We start from the raw sequence: 14689 nt of genomic DNA, 5'->3' as shown, positions 1-14689 counted from the left end.
ATGTTACTGAAGGTCCCCTCAGTTACAATGACAAATTAAACAATGAGAAATTTCTTAAGGAATTTGACTATTAAAAATTATTGAATTTTAATAGAGGCACCCAGAAGCCTCTGAATGATGGCTGGAAAAGGAGCAGTGTCGCAGATTTTATTCTGTGGAGTCAAAATACAGCGGGGAAAGTCAGGTAACTGACTCACCATTTGTTCTACACCCAGAGCTGTTTTCCTATACTTATGACTCTGAGCTTTGCTAATATATTTACCGTCTCCAATCTAAGTTCAGTTCAGTTCAGTTGCTCAGTCGTGTCTGACTCTTTGCAACCCCATGAACCGCAGCACGCCAGGCCTCCCTGTCCATCACCAACTGCCAGAGTTTGTCCACTGAGTCGGTGATGCCATCCAACCATCTCATCTTCTGTTGTCCCCTTCTCCTGCCTTCAATCTTTCCCAGCATCAGGGGCTTTTCCAATGAGTCAGCTCTTCTCATGAGGTGGCCAAAGTATTGGAGTTTCAGCTTCAACATCAGTCCTTCCAATGAACACCCAGGACTGATCTCCTTTAGGATGGACTGGTGGATCTCCTTGCAGTCCAAGGGACTCTCAAGAGTCTTCACCAACACCACAGTTCAAAAGCATCAATTCTTCAGTGCTCAGCTTTCTTCACAGTCCAACTCTCACATCCATACATGACCACTGGAAAAAACATAGCCTTGACTAGATGGACCTATGTTGGCAAAGTAATATCTCTACTTTTTAATATCCAAGTTATCCTGTGGCCAAAGCCACACATTTATGAAATATTTCACCATCATAACATCTTTTCAGAGTCCCTTAAAACAGCCTTTCTGTCTGTCTTGTGCCAATCCCTGAGATCTTTGTGCCCATCATAGACTCAAAAATCTGTCCCTAAACCTTCACCCTTAGACCTACTCTTGCTATCTAAATTATTTCTTCAGGCCGTTGGATATTTACTGCCTCAAGCGGCATCACGGATGTTATACCAAGCATGGAAAATGTTAGGAAGTGGCCTAATGTAACAGTGAAGGTCAAGCCCCAGCATCCTAGCTGTGTGACTTTGGGGGAATCTACTTGTTCCACGTTGTGGTTTCTACGGCTATCAACCAGATAACATACTCACCTTACACTTGTGAGGTGAGTATGTTATCTTTGACATAGTAAGTGTTCAATAACTGGAGTCATCTAGATTCTCTTTTGTAATTTAAGTTCTGCCCTCAAGACCTGCAGGATTCTAGAAACTGGTTGTCCCTAGCTCTAAGGGGATTTTGACAGCATAGACAGTGGTTGAGGAAAATGTTTCCAGCGAGCAGTAAGAAACAGATTACGTCTGAAAAAGATTTAGTTGTGAGTATATAGGCTTCTGTGCTGAATCATCCGCTATGTCAGTTGTTTACATAATAGCTAAATAAAATAGTGTGAGATACTAATATCATTAACAGTTGAGAACCACAAGGCCAACTTCCTTAAAATAAGTTTCCTTGTATAAGGCTTATTCATACTTTTTTGGACCAGAGAAATATAAGATTGTTGTATCATGAAGGCAGTGAATGGTTTGTGATCAAGTTACAGGAAAAGCTTTGAGTGGACTGGGCTCCCGATTTCAAATCCAACCTGGTACAACCTTTCCAAAAGTTTTCTTATGTCTAGGGTGGAGACAGCAGACTCCCAGAGACCTTAGGGGGATTAAAACAAGTATGAGTTTTAGATGCCAGTTTTATAGACCAATAAGCTACTACTTGTCAATGTTAGTACTATTCATAGAATATAAATGCTTATTCAACATTGTTACATATTAATTCTATGATGGTGTTTTAGAGTTAAGGGAAATATGGATGTTCAGGTTTCCTAAAAAGTTGAGTAGGGAGAACACTGGACTTAGCGTCTAAAGTCTAGATTTGCCTTTCATCCTGTTACTTGCTAGCTTCTTATGTGATTTGGTGCAAGTCACGCTGAATCCCAAATTGTTTCTCACCTGCAGTCTAAGTGGGTAACATGCTTTCACCAACTTCACAGGGTCATCATGAGGAAGTACTGAACAGTACTCTGTACACTGGAAGCTCTATAGTTATTCATTTACTCATTCATTGAACAAATCCTTCCTGAGTGCCTGCTCCATCCCAGACACTGTGTCCTGTGCTGGGACAGAGTCCTCCCCTCATGTGGGTTATAGCCAATGGAAAAATTCCTACAATAATCCAGTCAGTTCAGTTCAGTCACTCAGTTGTGTCCGACTTTTTGTGACCCCATGAACCACAGCACACCAGGCCTCCCTGTCCATCACCAACTCCCGGAGTCCACCCAAACCCATGTTCATTGAGTCAGTGATGCCATCCAACCATCTCAGCCTCTGTCGTCCCCTTCTCCTCCTGCCCTCAATATTTCCTAGCACTGGGGTCTTTTCCAATGAGTCACCTCTTCGCGTCAGGTGGCCAAAGGATTGGAGTTTCAGCTTCAACATCAGTCCTTCCAATAAACACCCAGGACTGATCTCCTCTAGGACGGACTGGTTGGATCTCCTTGCAGTCCAAGAGACTCTCAAGAGTCTTCTCCAACACCACACTTCAAAAGCATCAATTCTTCAGTGCTCAGCTTTCTTTATAGTCCAACTTTCACACCCATACATGAACACTGGAAAAGCCATAGCCTTGATTAGATGGACCTTTCTTGCCAAAGTAATGTCTCTGCTTTTTAATATGCTATCTAAGTTGGTCATAACTTTCCTTCCAAGGAGTAAGCATCTTTTAATTTCATGGCTGCAGTCACCATCTGCAGTGATTTTGGAGCCCAGAAAAATAAAGTCAGCCACTGTTTCCCCATCTATTTGCCATGAAGTGATGGGACCAGATGCCATGATCTTAGTTTTCTGACTGTTGAACTTTAAGCCAACATTTTTACTCTCCTGTTTCACCTTCATCAAGAGCCTCTTTAGTTTTTCTTCACTTTCTGCCATAAGGGTGGTGTCATCTGCATATCTGAGGTTATTGATATTTCTCCCAGCAATCTTGATTCCAGCTTGTGTTTCATCCAGCCCAGCGTTTCTCATGATGTACTCTGCATATAAGTTAAATAAGGCGGATAACAATATACAGCCTTGATGTACTCCTTTTCCTATTTGGAACCAATCTGTTGTTCCATGTCCAGTTCTAACTGTTGCTTCCTGACCTGCATACAGAGTTATTAACCCATAAGTAGCATAATGATTAGTACTACTACACAAGAGAACAAATGCCAGGAGAAGATAACAAAGAAACCTGTTTCTGATTGGGATGTTGAGCAAAACATCCTTTAGCAAATTATATTTTTTCTCTAAGACCTGAAAGATAGTAAGTGTCTATCAGGCAAAACAAGAGGGGGAAGAGAATAGGAAGGAGGGGCTTTTTAAGCAGAGAAGCTGGTTGGAAGATGCTAAGACTGGAAGCAGAGAAGAACTTCTAGCAAGAGGACGGCTGGAACAGAGTGGAGGCCAAAAATGAAGTTGAAAGGATGGTAAGTTCTGTATGCCAGGTTAGAGATTTGAGGTTTTATTATAGGTGTGGTTGAAAGGTGTTGAGATGTGTTAAGCAAAGAAGGGAGGAAATTAAATCTGCATTTTTAAAAGGTCAGTCTGGCCAAAGTACAGAGAGTTCATGGAGGACCCAGAAGCATGGAGAGCCCAGTTGGGGAGTTATTACAGCTGCATAGCAAGGAAATTGTGGTAGCTTATCGAGGATGGAGACACAGAAGACAGATTCGTGGTATATTTTGGAGGAGAATTAATTGGACTTGGTGGTGATCCTGGATGGAGAATGAGGTATGGAGAATGATTTCTCAGTGTCTTGCTGGAGGAAATGTCAAATAGTGGAGCCCTTAACCCCCATGATAAAGCCTGAGGGAGGGGCACCCTGAGCAGGAGAGGGTCAAGGCCCATTAAAGTGCTAACACGGGGATGTCTGTGAGGTATCCAAGTGGAGGTGACCAAAGTCAGTAGGAGGAGGGGTCTGCCACCCACACCAAGTCATCCAGCTGCTCACCACATATTGATGACGACCAACAATATGTCTGAGCTTGTACTTAAGCGCTGGAGGTTTAAAAACCAGTGTTACAAATGGCTGTGATCTTACAGAGCTTATTATATTCTAGTAACTGGTAGTAGTTGCACAGGTGATTGTCAAAGGCAATAACTTGATCTAGAGCATGGCTGAGAAAATTCAGATGGATGCAGGGGTGTTAATATCCCTCAAATTATATGCTATAACTCTTCCAATCCCCAGGGTGCTCAGCCTGGAGCCCCACTCATATTTTTCTTTAAATCATGTAGACCATAGTTATCAACTATAGTTTCAGGTTGGACAAAACAGAAAGAATGAAACAAGATTTTATTCTAAGGGAGACAGATCTTGTATAAAGATTTATTTCCTGAGGATGAAGATTGTCACCGTAATGGTTTCCTTGGTGATGTTCCTGATTTACCTTTTCTAGGCTGGAAATCGCTGTGTTAAAAAAATAACCATTTTTTCCCCTTAATTTATTTATTTTTAATTGAAGCATAATTACAATATTGGGTTGGATTTCTGCCATACATCACCATGGGTCAGCCATATTAAACACTGTGGTCACACTGACTCCCTTAAAGGATGCATTGTGACACATTACTATTAGGCCTGTATTTACATTAAAAACATTTTTTTTTAATCTATCTTGCTGTCAAAATGGGAATTTCAAAATGGGAAATTGGGATCATTGTTCTATTGAACCCAGGTCTAGGCATACAAAAACAAGGCCTTATATTTGTATGGGGGATGTGGAGAATTTTGAGGGAGCCCCCAAATGATTATATAAGAAAAACCAAATTCCATAAGGCAGTCTTTATATTTAGCATAGATATTTACGTGTCATGGAGGTGAGTAGAGTGTTGAGGAGGAATATAGTTTGGCAGTTTTAAGTATGTTGTTATTTAGTTGCTTAAGTCATGTCTGACTCTTTGTGACTCCATGGGCTAACCCACCAGGCTCCTCTGTGGGATTTTCAGGCAAGAATACTGGAGTGGGTTGCCATTTCCTTATCCAAGGTGATTTAAGTATATCAATATCATAACTGTCATACCTAACACTTGCATAGTAGTTTATGATTTTCTGAGCCCCACTCATATTTTTCCTTAAATTATGTAGACCATAGTTATCAACTATAGTTTCAGGCTGGACAAAACAGAAAGAATGAAACAGGATTTTATTCTAAGGGAGACAGATCTTGTGTAAAGAATTATTTCCTGAGGATGAAGATTGTCACTGTAATGGTTTCCTTGGTGATGTTCCTGATTTACCTTTTCTAGGAATCCTTAATAACAGCATAGACTCATTAGATGAGATTGGCCTCATTCATCAGTCAAAATGAGAAATGGTATAAATACATATGAAAGTATATATAGGCCCTTCCCTCTTGCAGATGAAGCAAAAAAAAAGCACTGATGTTAGAATCAGACAACCTTGGTTGTAATCCTGACTCCATCTCTTGCTTGTTGTATACCCATGGGCAGCTTATGTGACGCCCCTTCCTTTATCTTTAGAGGGAGCTCAGGAAGTGTTAAGGGATAATATGAAGTTTCAAGATGATTTAATAATCATTTGTCTCCTACATCCTGCGGCTTTCCTGTGAGACCTCCATCCTTCCCTAATATTCTAAACTTGAAACTTATGAACAAGAGAGAATATGGGACCAAGGATAAAATTGAAGCCCAATTTAAGACTCACCTTTTCCTAAACCCATTGAAGTGAAGTGAAGTCACTCAGTTGTGTTGGACTCTTTATGACCCCATGGACTGTAGCCTACCAGGCTCCTTAGTCCATGGGATTTTCCAGGCAAGAGTACCGAAGTGGGTTACCATTTCCTTCTCCAGGAGATCTTACCAACCCAGGGATCAAACCCAGGTCTCCCGCATTGTAGGCGGACGCTTTACTGTCTGAGCTACCAGGGAAGCCAATTAGTCTAGTATAAATTTTTAGCAGCATTTATAAGTCTAAAACTAGTTAAGTCAGCTGAAATCATAGACCATCTTTTTTATAGTTGACCAGATGAAACGTCAGATTAATCTCTATGATTTAAATTAAATTAATCTAAGAAGCATGCAATGGAGTTTTTACATACCAGGACAGGCTTACAATATTAAGATCAGAAAATATAATAATAATAGTATTTATTAATCTTTACTGTCACTTCAATATTTAAGGGGACATTTAGGAAAACACACTTAATCTTTATTTCCCATTTGATAAGCTTTATTTAAATTTTATTCCTTTAACTACTTTGCGGTATTTAGATGAGCTATTGCCTTGCTACTGTAGAAAAGCACAATTAACATGGATTGATCTGTGTCTCTTTAACAGGGACTAGTGATCCATACGTGAAGTTTAAAATTGGAAGAAAAGAAGTTTTTAGAAGTAAAATAATACACAAGAACCTCAATCCTGTGTGGGAGGAGAAAGCTTGCCTTCTTGTTGATCATCTTAGGGAACCATTATATATAAAGGTGAGCAATTTATTTGTTTTTTACTAATGTAATCTGATGCAGAAACTCTCATTTAATGTTTTTTTAATCATGCCTCTCTGTCTGATAAGTTTTTCCACCAGAGATATATTCTGCTATACTCAATTCTAATCTGTTGGTGATGAGATAAAATGAGCTATATTCACCAGGAGGAGCTCATGGGAGCACTTTTCTTCCAGACAGTTCTATTTCCAGTCATTTTTAGGAGGACTATGAAGTTCATCTCCTGCTGCTTGGTGCAGTTAATGAATTTAACACACTTTGGGAACATATAAAAACAAGTCTTCATGTAATAGAGCAAGAATAAGATCTTGCACAGAACACAGTCTTTGTGTTTAAGAATTATTTTAACATCAGGGGTCTACCATTCCTGGCTGCAAACAAAATGCTTTACTTGGAAGGTGAGGAAGTTAAAGATAATAGAGGGAGAAAAACGCCTGTCTCTATTGCATTAGCAAAGATGAAAAAAAAGAGTATTTCCTCTCATTTGATGTAGTTTTGAAAAAAGAGAAAGAAGAATTTATGGAAAGAGTTAACCGTAATTCCTCATTTTACTTTCAAATAAGGAAAAAATAACTGACTTCCCTTTAATTCATATCTCTGGATACTTATTTTCTTTTTGGCTCCTATGTTCTGACTATCCATCCAGTGGCCAAACCTTTTTCTACTTTGACCACATCACGTGCCCCACCTTTTTCTCACACTAACCCCAAATCTCACAGGAGCCCTTCTTCAACAATCTCTGCACTGCCTTCTCCCCCTCACATCTTCACTTGTGTTGATTCCAGTCATTTCTCTTTTCCACAAACAGGGAAAAAGAATCAAGATGCTATTAAAATTCTAGCAGGGCAGTGTTTAAAGTCGATGACAAGAGAATCTCCAAGTATAGAGTTAATAAATTTCTAGAAGTCATTATGGGGCGAACAGACCTATATTTGCATAAGAAATAAACCTGTATTTGCATAAGAAACTGTCTCAAGTGGACGTTGGTTAAAGGAAATCTGTTGCACAGAATTAGTTTACTCTCTTTTAGCAATCAATATATGATGACCTGCGTATTCATGGCCAACGCTCCCCCCACTGAAGGGAAGACCTCGATGGTCAGAAATGTTAGAGAGAAAGAAATGTCTACATGAGAAAAATACCCTTACAATACATAGCTGGGATAAGGGATCAAAAAGAAATTTTGGAAAAGAGAAGTGGGATGTAAGGAAGTTTTTTTTTGTAGGGAAGTTTAGAAGAAATAAGTTAGAGCATCTGTAACCATAAAGGAAATGGATAAGAAAGGAGAGCAGAGTTAATAAGGAAAGCACCAGATTGCTGGCATCTCGTTTAATGTCCCTTAAAAGAAAAGTTATGGAAGAAAGGGATTAATTTCTAGGACCTGTCTGTTTAATGGGAAATTCCCCTACGACGGAACCATGTGGAGCGCCACTCTTTAAAAGGGTCGCAAATGAGCAGCCAGGCATTACATTAAATAAGGCTTAGTCCCTCTGCGGTTCCTTTGTGTTCGAGAACGAGGATTCATTTATGTAGAAATCCAGATGTTGAATGTGTATTTCAAAATGAATATTATGATAGGCTCAAAAGCAAACAAAAATCTGAAGTACACAGAAAAATTGGTGGCAAAAAATTTTGGCTTGAGAAAGCAAGAATATATACATATACGTGCTGAAAATAGACACAGTGACACTGCTTAGAGACCACAAGGCCTGGTTAATGACGCGCTGGGAGCAAAGAAGCTGGGAGAGAAAACGCAAGGGCTGTTTGTGTTTTTACCACTTTGAGCACAGCACAGCTCAAAGCATGGATCAAGCTAAGGACCATATAACTGTCTTGTCCCAAATTATTTCTTAGTAAGTTTTAAGGGCCCTAAAAGAATGTCGTGTCATAAACCAGTGACCTTCAATCCTGACTGTACATAAGAATTATCCCTAAAATTTTAAAGAATCTAGGGATCTAAGTCCCTCCCCTAAAGGTTCAGATTCAGGACCTCTGAGTTGGAGTCCATGCTTCTGTTTCTGAAAATGTATTGCTATGTATAGAATATTTAAATGTATAGATAAATAAATTTAAACTGTATCAATAGAATTTAAAATTTTAAATGTATAGATAAATAAACTTGATCAGAATAAGGCATTTCTTGTTCTGAACTCACTTGAGAATGAAAAGGGGTATTACTCAGTCCCAATCAGCTGCTATCTAATATTACCTAATGTTTCCAACTCATGGAGCAGAGGGTCTAAAAATGTATTTCTTTGTATAGAAACAAAATGTATTCTGTTTCTGTGATGTAATGTTTGAGGAGGGAGACACTTTTCTAGACATTTGAATGGAAACACCTGAATAGTTGGAATGGAAATATTTCACAACCATAAACAGTAGAGGACCCAAACAAAATTATTTCAGAGTTAGATGTTTGTATTATCTTACATGCTTTGTCTTGAATGGTTCAAAAATATTTCCTAAGTGCATGAATCAAGAATCTCAATTGTTTTAGACAAAAAGTAAATAGTAAAGAAAAACATGGCTGTTCAGTTCAGTCTCTCAGTCGTGTCCGACTCTTTGCGACCCCATGAACCGCAGCACGCCAGGCCACCCTGTCCATCACCAACTCCCGGAGTCCACCCAAACCCATGTCCATCGAGTCGATGATGCCATCCAACCATCTCAGCCTCTGTCATCCCCTTCTCCTTCTGCCCTCAATCTTTCCCAGCATCAGGGTCTTTTCCAATGAGTCAGCTCTTTGCGTCAGATGGCCAAAGGACTGGAGTTTCAGCTTCAACATCAGTCCTTCCAATGAACACCCAGGACTGATCTCCCTTAGGATGGACTGGTTGGATCTCCTTGCAGTCCAAGGGACTCTCAAGAGTCTTCTCCAACACCACAGTTCAAAAGCATCAATTCTTCGGCGCTCAGCTTTCTTTATAGTCCAACTCTCACATCCATACATGACCACTGGAAAAACCATAGCCTTCACTAGATGGACCTTTGTTGGCAAAGTAATGTCTCTGCTTTTTAAGATGCTGTCTAGGTTGGTCATAACTTTCCTTCCAAGGAGTAAGCATCTTTTAATTTCATGGCTGCAGTCACCATCTGCAGTGATTTTGGAGCCCAGAAAAAGAGAGTCAGCCATTGTTTCTACTGTTTCCCCATCTATCTGCCATGAAGTGATGGGACCAGATGCCATGATCTTCGTTTTCTGAATGTTGAGCTTTAAGCCAACTTTTTCACTCTCCTCTTTCACTTTCATCAAGAGCCTCTTTAGTTCTTCACTTTCTGCCATAAGGGTGGTGTCATCTGCATATCTGAGGTTATTGGTATTTCTCCCGGCAATCTTGATTCCAGCTTGTGCTTCCTCCAGCCCAGCGTTTCTCGTGATGTACTCTGCATATAAGTTAAATAAGCAGGGTGACAATATACAGCCTTAACGTACTCCTTTTCCTATTTGGAACCAGTCTGTTGTTCCATGTCCAGTTCTAACTGTTGCTTCCTGACCTGCATACAGATTTCTCAAGAGGCAGGTGAGGTGTTTTGTTTTTAACTTATGGATAAAGACCATGTGAAGTTATTGAGTCTTAGAAAGATGGAATCTGCAGTCACAGCTTCATCATATTACTAACTACCATTTACAGAGCACAATACTCTTGCCTGGAAAGTCCCATGGGCGGAGGAGCCCGGTGGGCTGCAGTCCATGGGGTCACTAAGAGTCGGACACAACTGAGCGACTTCACTTTCACTTTTCACTTTCATGCATTGGAGGAAGAAATGGCAGCCCACTCCAGTGTTCCTGCCTGGAGAATCCCAGGGATGGGTGAGCCTGGTGGGCTGCCGTCTATGGGGTCACACAGAGTTGGACAGGACTGAAGTGACGCAGCAGCAGCAGCAGCAGCAGTGCTAATTGCCAGACCTACATTGTCTCATGTAATCCTTTCAATAACCCTGTGAGTAACTCTTCTCACCTCCATTTTACAGGTAAATGAGGCTCCCAGAGATGAAGGGTTTGCTGAAGTCCTCCCAGCAATTAAGCAGCATAGCTTCCGTTTTCCATTAGAGATAACCAGTTGCAATGGCCACAGTTAGGTTTTATTTATCTTATAATGTCAGTTTTATGACTTGAAGTTTAATTATTCTTTTATAGTGAAATGGTTGTTTTGAAACTGCCTAGGTGTGAAATGCATCATAGACGTACTTGTATGGGTAGCATCTTCTATCTTGGGCCAAGGGTACCTGGGTACCTATGTGAGCTGAGTACCTTTCCGTTTCCTATTCCCATTATGTCTTCTCGCTTCACTCACATGCCACTCTCTCTCACTGTCTTTCTAAGCATCTTACATAAAATAGTTCCCGTCACTCCTGTTCCCTCCAGTATTTTTCTCTGTGGCACTTCCCACCACCTAACACAGTTTTTATTGTCTGCAGCCCATCGTATATTAAGGATCCCTCCTTTTATTTTCTTCACTGCTGTATTTCTAGTGCCTTAAGCAGTATTTGGCACATTGCAGGTGCCCATCAAATGTTTTCCAAGTAAATGAATGAATCAATGTATGAATCATTTGAACTACCCTGAATATAAACTCCCCTGAAGTCATAATTACCTATCAACATTTCATTCATTTACGCTAATACACTGCCATTGCTATTGAAGCCAGTGTGAGTTGAGTTTTCTGTTACTTGTACCCAAAAACATTTTAACCGATGCATTTCCTAATCCAGTTTCCATAGAAAACAATTGAATCAAGATGATAAATAAACTCATTGATCAGAATAAAGCATTTCTTGTTCTGAACTCGCTTGAGAATGAAGAGAGGTGTTACTCAGTCCCAATCAGCTTCTACCTAGTATTACCTAATGTTTCCAACTCATGGAGCAGAGGGTCTGTGAAAGCAAGGATCCCTTATAAACTGTTCACATTTGAATTCCCAGTGCTTTACCCAGAGTGGGTGCCCAAATTATATTTGTTCAATTTAAAGATGTTCTGTGTCTGAAATCCATTACAAGAGGTGACTCCGACTTCTTCCTAGTCCTGGCATTTGGGGGCAATTAAAATAAATATTTGAAGCTTTGGATTCCTTATCTGACAAATGGAAGCAATGCTTTTTACACTGAGTTGTAAAGAGTGAAATTTATTAATAAAAATCTATATGATGTGTTTAAGGCAGTGCCTTATACATGGTAAATGTTGGATAAACATTAACCGTCATTAACTGTGCTTATTGCATTGGGAGTAATTTTCTTATTTCATCTCTCTCCTATGCTCTGTATTTTCTGACATTTCACCTAGAGCAATAAACTGACATAAACTGACAAATACTTTGTAGAGCTTGTCTGCAAATTTCATTGCTAACCGTTTCATTAACGAATGGATTCTGGTGTTTGCATTCTTCCCCATGTTAATGCCTTTGCTGATTAATAGGAATTGAGAACTAATGTAAACATCTAGCATTAGGATGGTTGAATAGACCCTCCCCATGAGACTAAACAGAGTTTGAATGTTGAATCACCCATCTGAGCTGTCTATACTGATCAAGTCACTGGATTCGCAGCTTTCCACATTATATGTGTAGATGTTCCCCAGGTGTTCTCATGGGTTATAGGTTGCTGTAGTCTCCCCAGGATTTTAATCCTTAGGCTGATACAATTAGAAGAGATTGCACAAGAGAGATTTCTCTAATTTTGGTGTAAATTTTATGTTGTAAAATAAACTACTGCAGCCGTTTGCACATACCAAGGTGTCAGTTGCATAAGATATGCCACTGAGCGGATGGCTAAAGCTCAGAAGTGTAATTGATCAAGGAGAATATTTATTGAGGGAGTGCTGCGCTTTCTACAACAAATGTACTCCTGAAAGGTTGTATGTAAATCAAATGACTATAAATTGAATAATTTAAAAGGCATTAGAGGAGCTTATAACTTAAATAAATCCCTTGTGACTCTTCCAATTTGAGAATCCCTTTGTAATGCAAAGTATGTATTTTTTGTTTAAATATCAATGTTCTACACGTTAAGTTTGTTTGAATTGCGGTATACATATATTACTAGAGGGAAAGAAAAAGTAGCTGATGCAGGATTTCTGTATATACTATTCCTCTGCCTAGAGCTTTCTAGCTAGTGTGTCAGGAATTGGGCAGAACAGCGCTGACCAGTGGATCCTCAAAGCCTGGAGAGTGCAGTGGTCTGGCTCATCCTTTTAAGAGCAGACTTACATGTTCATGCTCATTTATAGTGTGCAATACAGTGATTTTCCATTTGAAAAGGTCAGGCACACAGCTCTAAACTTCATCTACCAGCATTTTTTCAGTCTTCAAAGCTTTCCCTGATCTCCAATGTACTTTTTTTCCTATTTTGTACCCTGTTCTTGTCTTTACAACAGTTATTAAAATTAGTGATTGTAACACCTAGGCACTTCCTTAAATATCATCTGTCTCTCTCACTAAACTATAAGCATTGACAATTCACCACAGTTTACTGAGTGCCTCGCACATTGTCTGGCACATAATAAGTATTTAATCAATGTTGGCTGAGGAATTTTGTGAGTAAGAAAATGTTTGTGTGTGTTAGTTGCTCAGTCATGCCTGACTCTGCAACCCCATGAACTGTAGCCCACCAGGCTCTTCTGTCCATGGGATTCTCCAGGCAAGGATACTGGGGTGGGTTGCCTTTCCTTCTTCAGGGATCAGACCTGGGTCTCCTGCATTGCAGGCAGATTCTTTACCATCTGAGCCACCAGGGAAGCCCAGGAAAATGTTTAAATGGATGGAAATTAGCCAGCTCTCATTTATTTAGAGTTCTTTGAAAATGGCCCTGTCTGATCTAGCTCTGCGTTCTCTGCCCATCTTCCCTCCAGCCTCCATCTTTCTCAATTTGCTTCAGCCCCGCTGGCTACTGGCTGATTCTTGAACATGCTAATCACTTCCCATTCTAGTTGCTTAATCCTTCTCATCATTGCAGGCTCTACACAAACACACTTCCTCCGAGAGGCCTTCCTGGACTCCCATATAAAGTATCAGCTCCCAACATACTCCCTTATGCTTTTGTCTCCATGGTGCTCCTGGAAGAACTCAACATATCTATTCAGGTTTTTATTGACACTCCCAGATGTGAAACGTAGGATCCAGAAGGTTAAGCACATTGCTTGTCTTGTTCATCATAGTATGAACGTGAACCATGAAAGGTACAAAAGAGACACATGATTTTGACAGAAGAAATACAACCTTTTCTTTTTCTATTTATTGTTATTAGATACATTAATATTATCCCTGAATAATTGCTTGTATCAATAAAAATTTAAGCATAGTATAAATTTATAAAGTGCTATAGTCATAATATCTTAGTGTTTACTTACTGTATATGTTTAAAACAATGTTGTCCTAGAATGTCAGAGAATATGTCTTCAATGACCTGAAAAAAATACAGAAATTGGAGTCCTGTCTTCATCACCTACAGCCCATTATGAAAGACATATTTGTTGAATTCATACCAACTCAGTTTACCTTTCAGTAACACTAATACACCTTCTATAATGAGGAGTAAATATTCTTATCCTGTGGTTCCCACATTTTTGAAAATTTACTATATTTTATTTGATTTTGTTATTCTTCTTCTGTAAAATACTATTTTATTTTAAATCAGTTATTTAGTTACAAAATTAAATGGAATTTAATGTTTTAATGTTTTGTGAGACCTTAGCATTTCAAAACATAAAAACAAAATTTTAGAAATAAATCTGAGGAAATTGTATTGACTTTGGTGACATAGAAAAACTATTTTATAATGAAGGTGTTTTCATTTAAGGCTTAGACTAGAATTGTTCATAATAATGTCTGTGTCTTTGGCTCCCTAGGTGTTTGACTATGACTTTGGACTGCAGGATGACTTTATGGGCTCAGCCTTTCTGGATCTCACACAATTGGAGTTAAACAGGTAACTTTTGCACTGTTGTAATCACTATACCTTGTTGTGAAGCTAGACCTTTGCAACAGAAAATGTCAACAGATCTGGGTTCTAGTTGCTGTTCTGTCAAGCATGGTTGTGAGTCTTCATGCTAGCCAGCCTTTGTCAAGTATATCTTTCTCACTTACTCAGTGGAAATAATAGCATCTTCCCACACTATCTCATTGGCAACAACTATTCAGCAAAAAAATTCTTAAGAC

General features: G+C 39.4%; 1 protein-coding gene across 1 annotated transcript in view; it reads left to right on the top strand.

Annotated features, from left to right (window-relative positions):
* Positions 1 to 14689, top strand: part of MCTP1 (multiple C2 and transmembrane domain containing 1) — a 557082-nt gene that overhangs the window by 295460 nt on the left and 246933 nt on the right. Inside the window, exons 3-4 of the mRNA XM_052642765.1 lie at positions 6376 to 6518; positions 14380 to 14459. Of these exons, the coding sequence (XP_052498725.1) occupies positions 6376 to 6518; positions 14380 to 14459 (223 nt within the window). The remainder of the gene's footprint in view (positions 1 to 6375; positions 6519 to 14379; positions 14460 to 14689) is intronic.

This window comes from Budorcas taxicolor, chromosome 7 (assembly GCF_023091745.1).
Source record: "Budorcas taxicolor isolate Tak-1 chromosome 7, Takin1.1, whole genome shotgun sequence".
Classification (NCBI taxonomy): domain Eukaryota; kingdom Metazoa; phylum Chordata; class Mammalia; order Artiodactyla; family Bovidae; genus Budorcas; species Budorcas taxicolor.
This window is presented reverse-complemented; position numbering and strand designations above follow the sequence as displayed.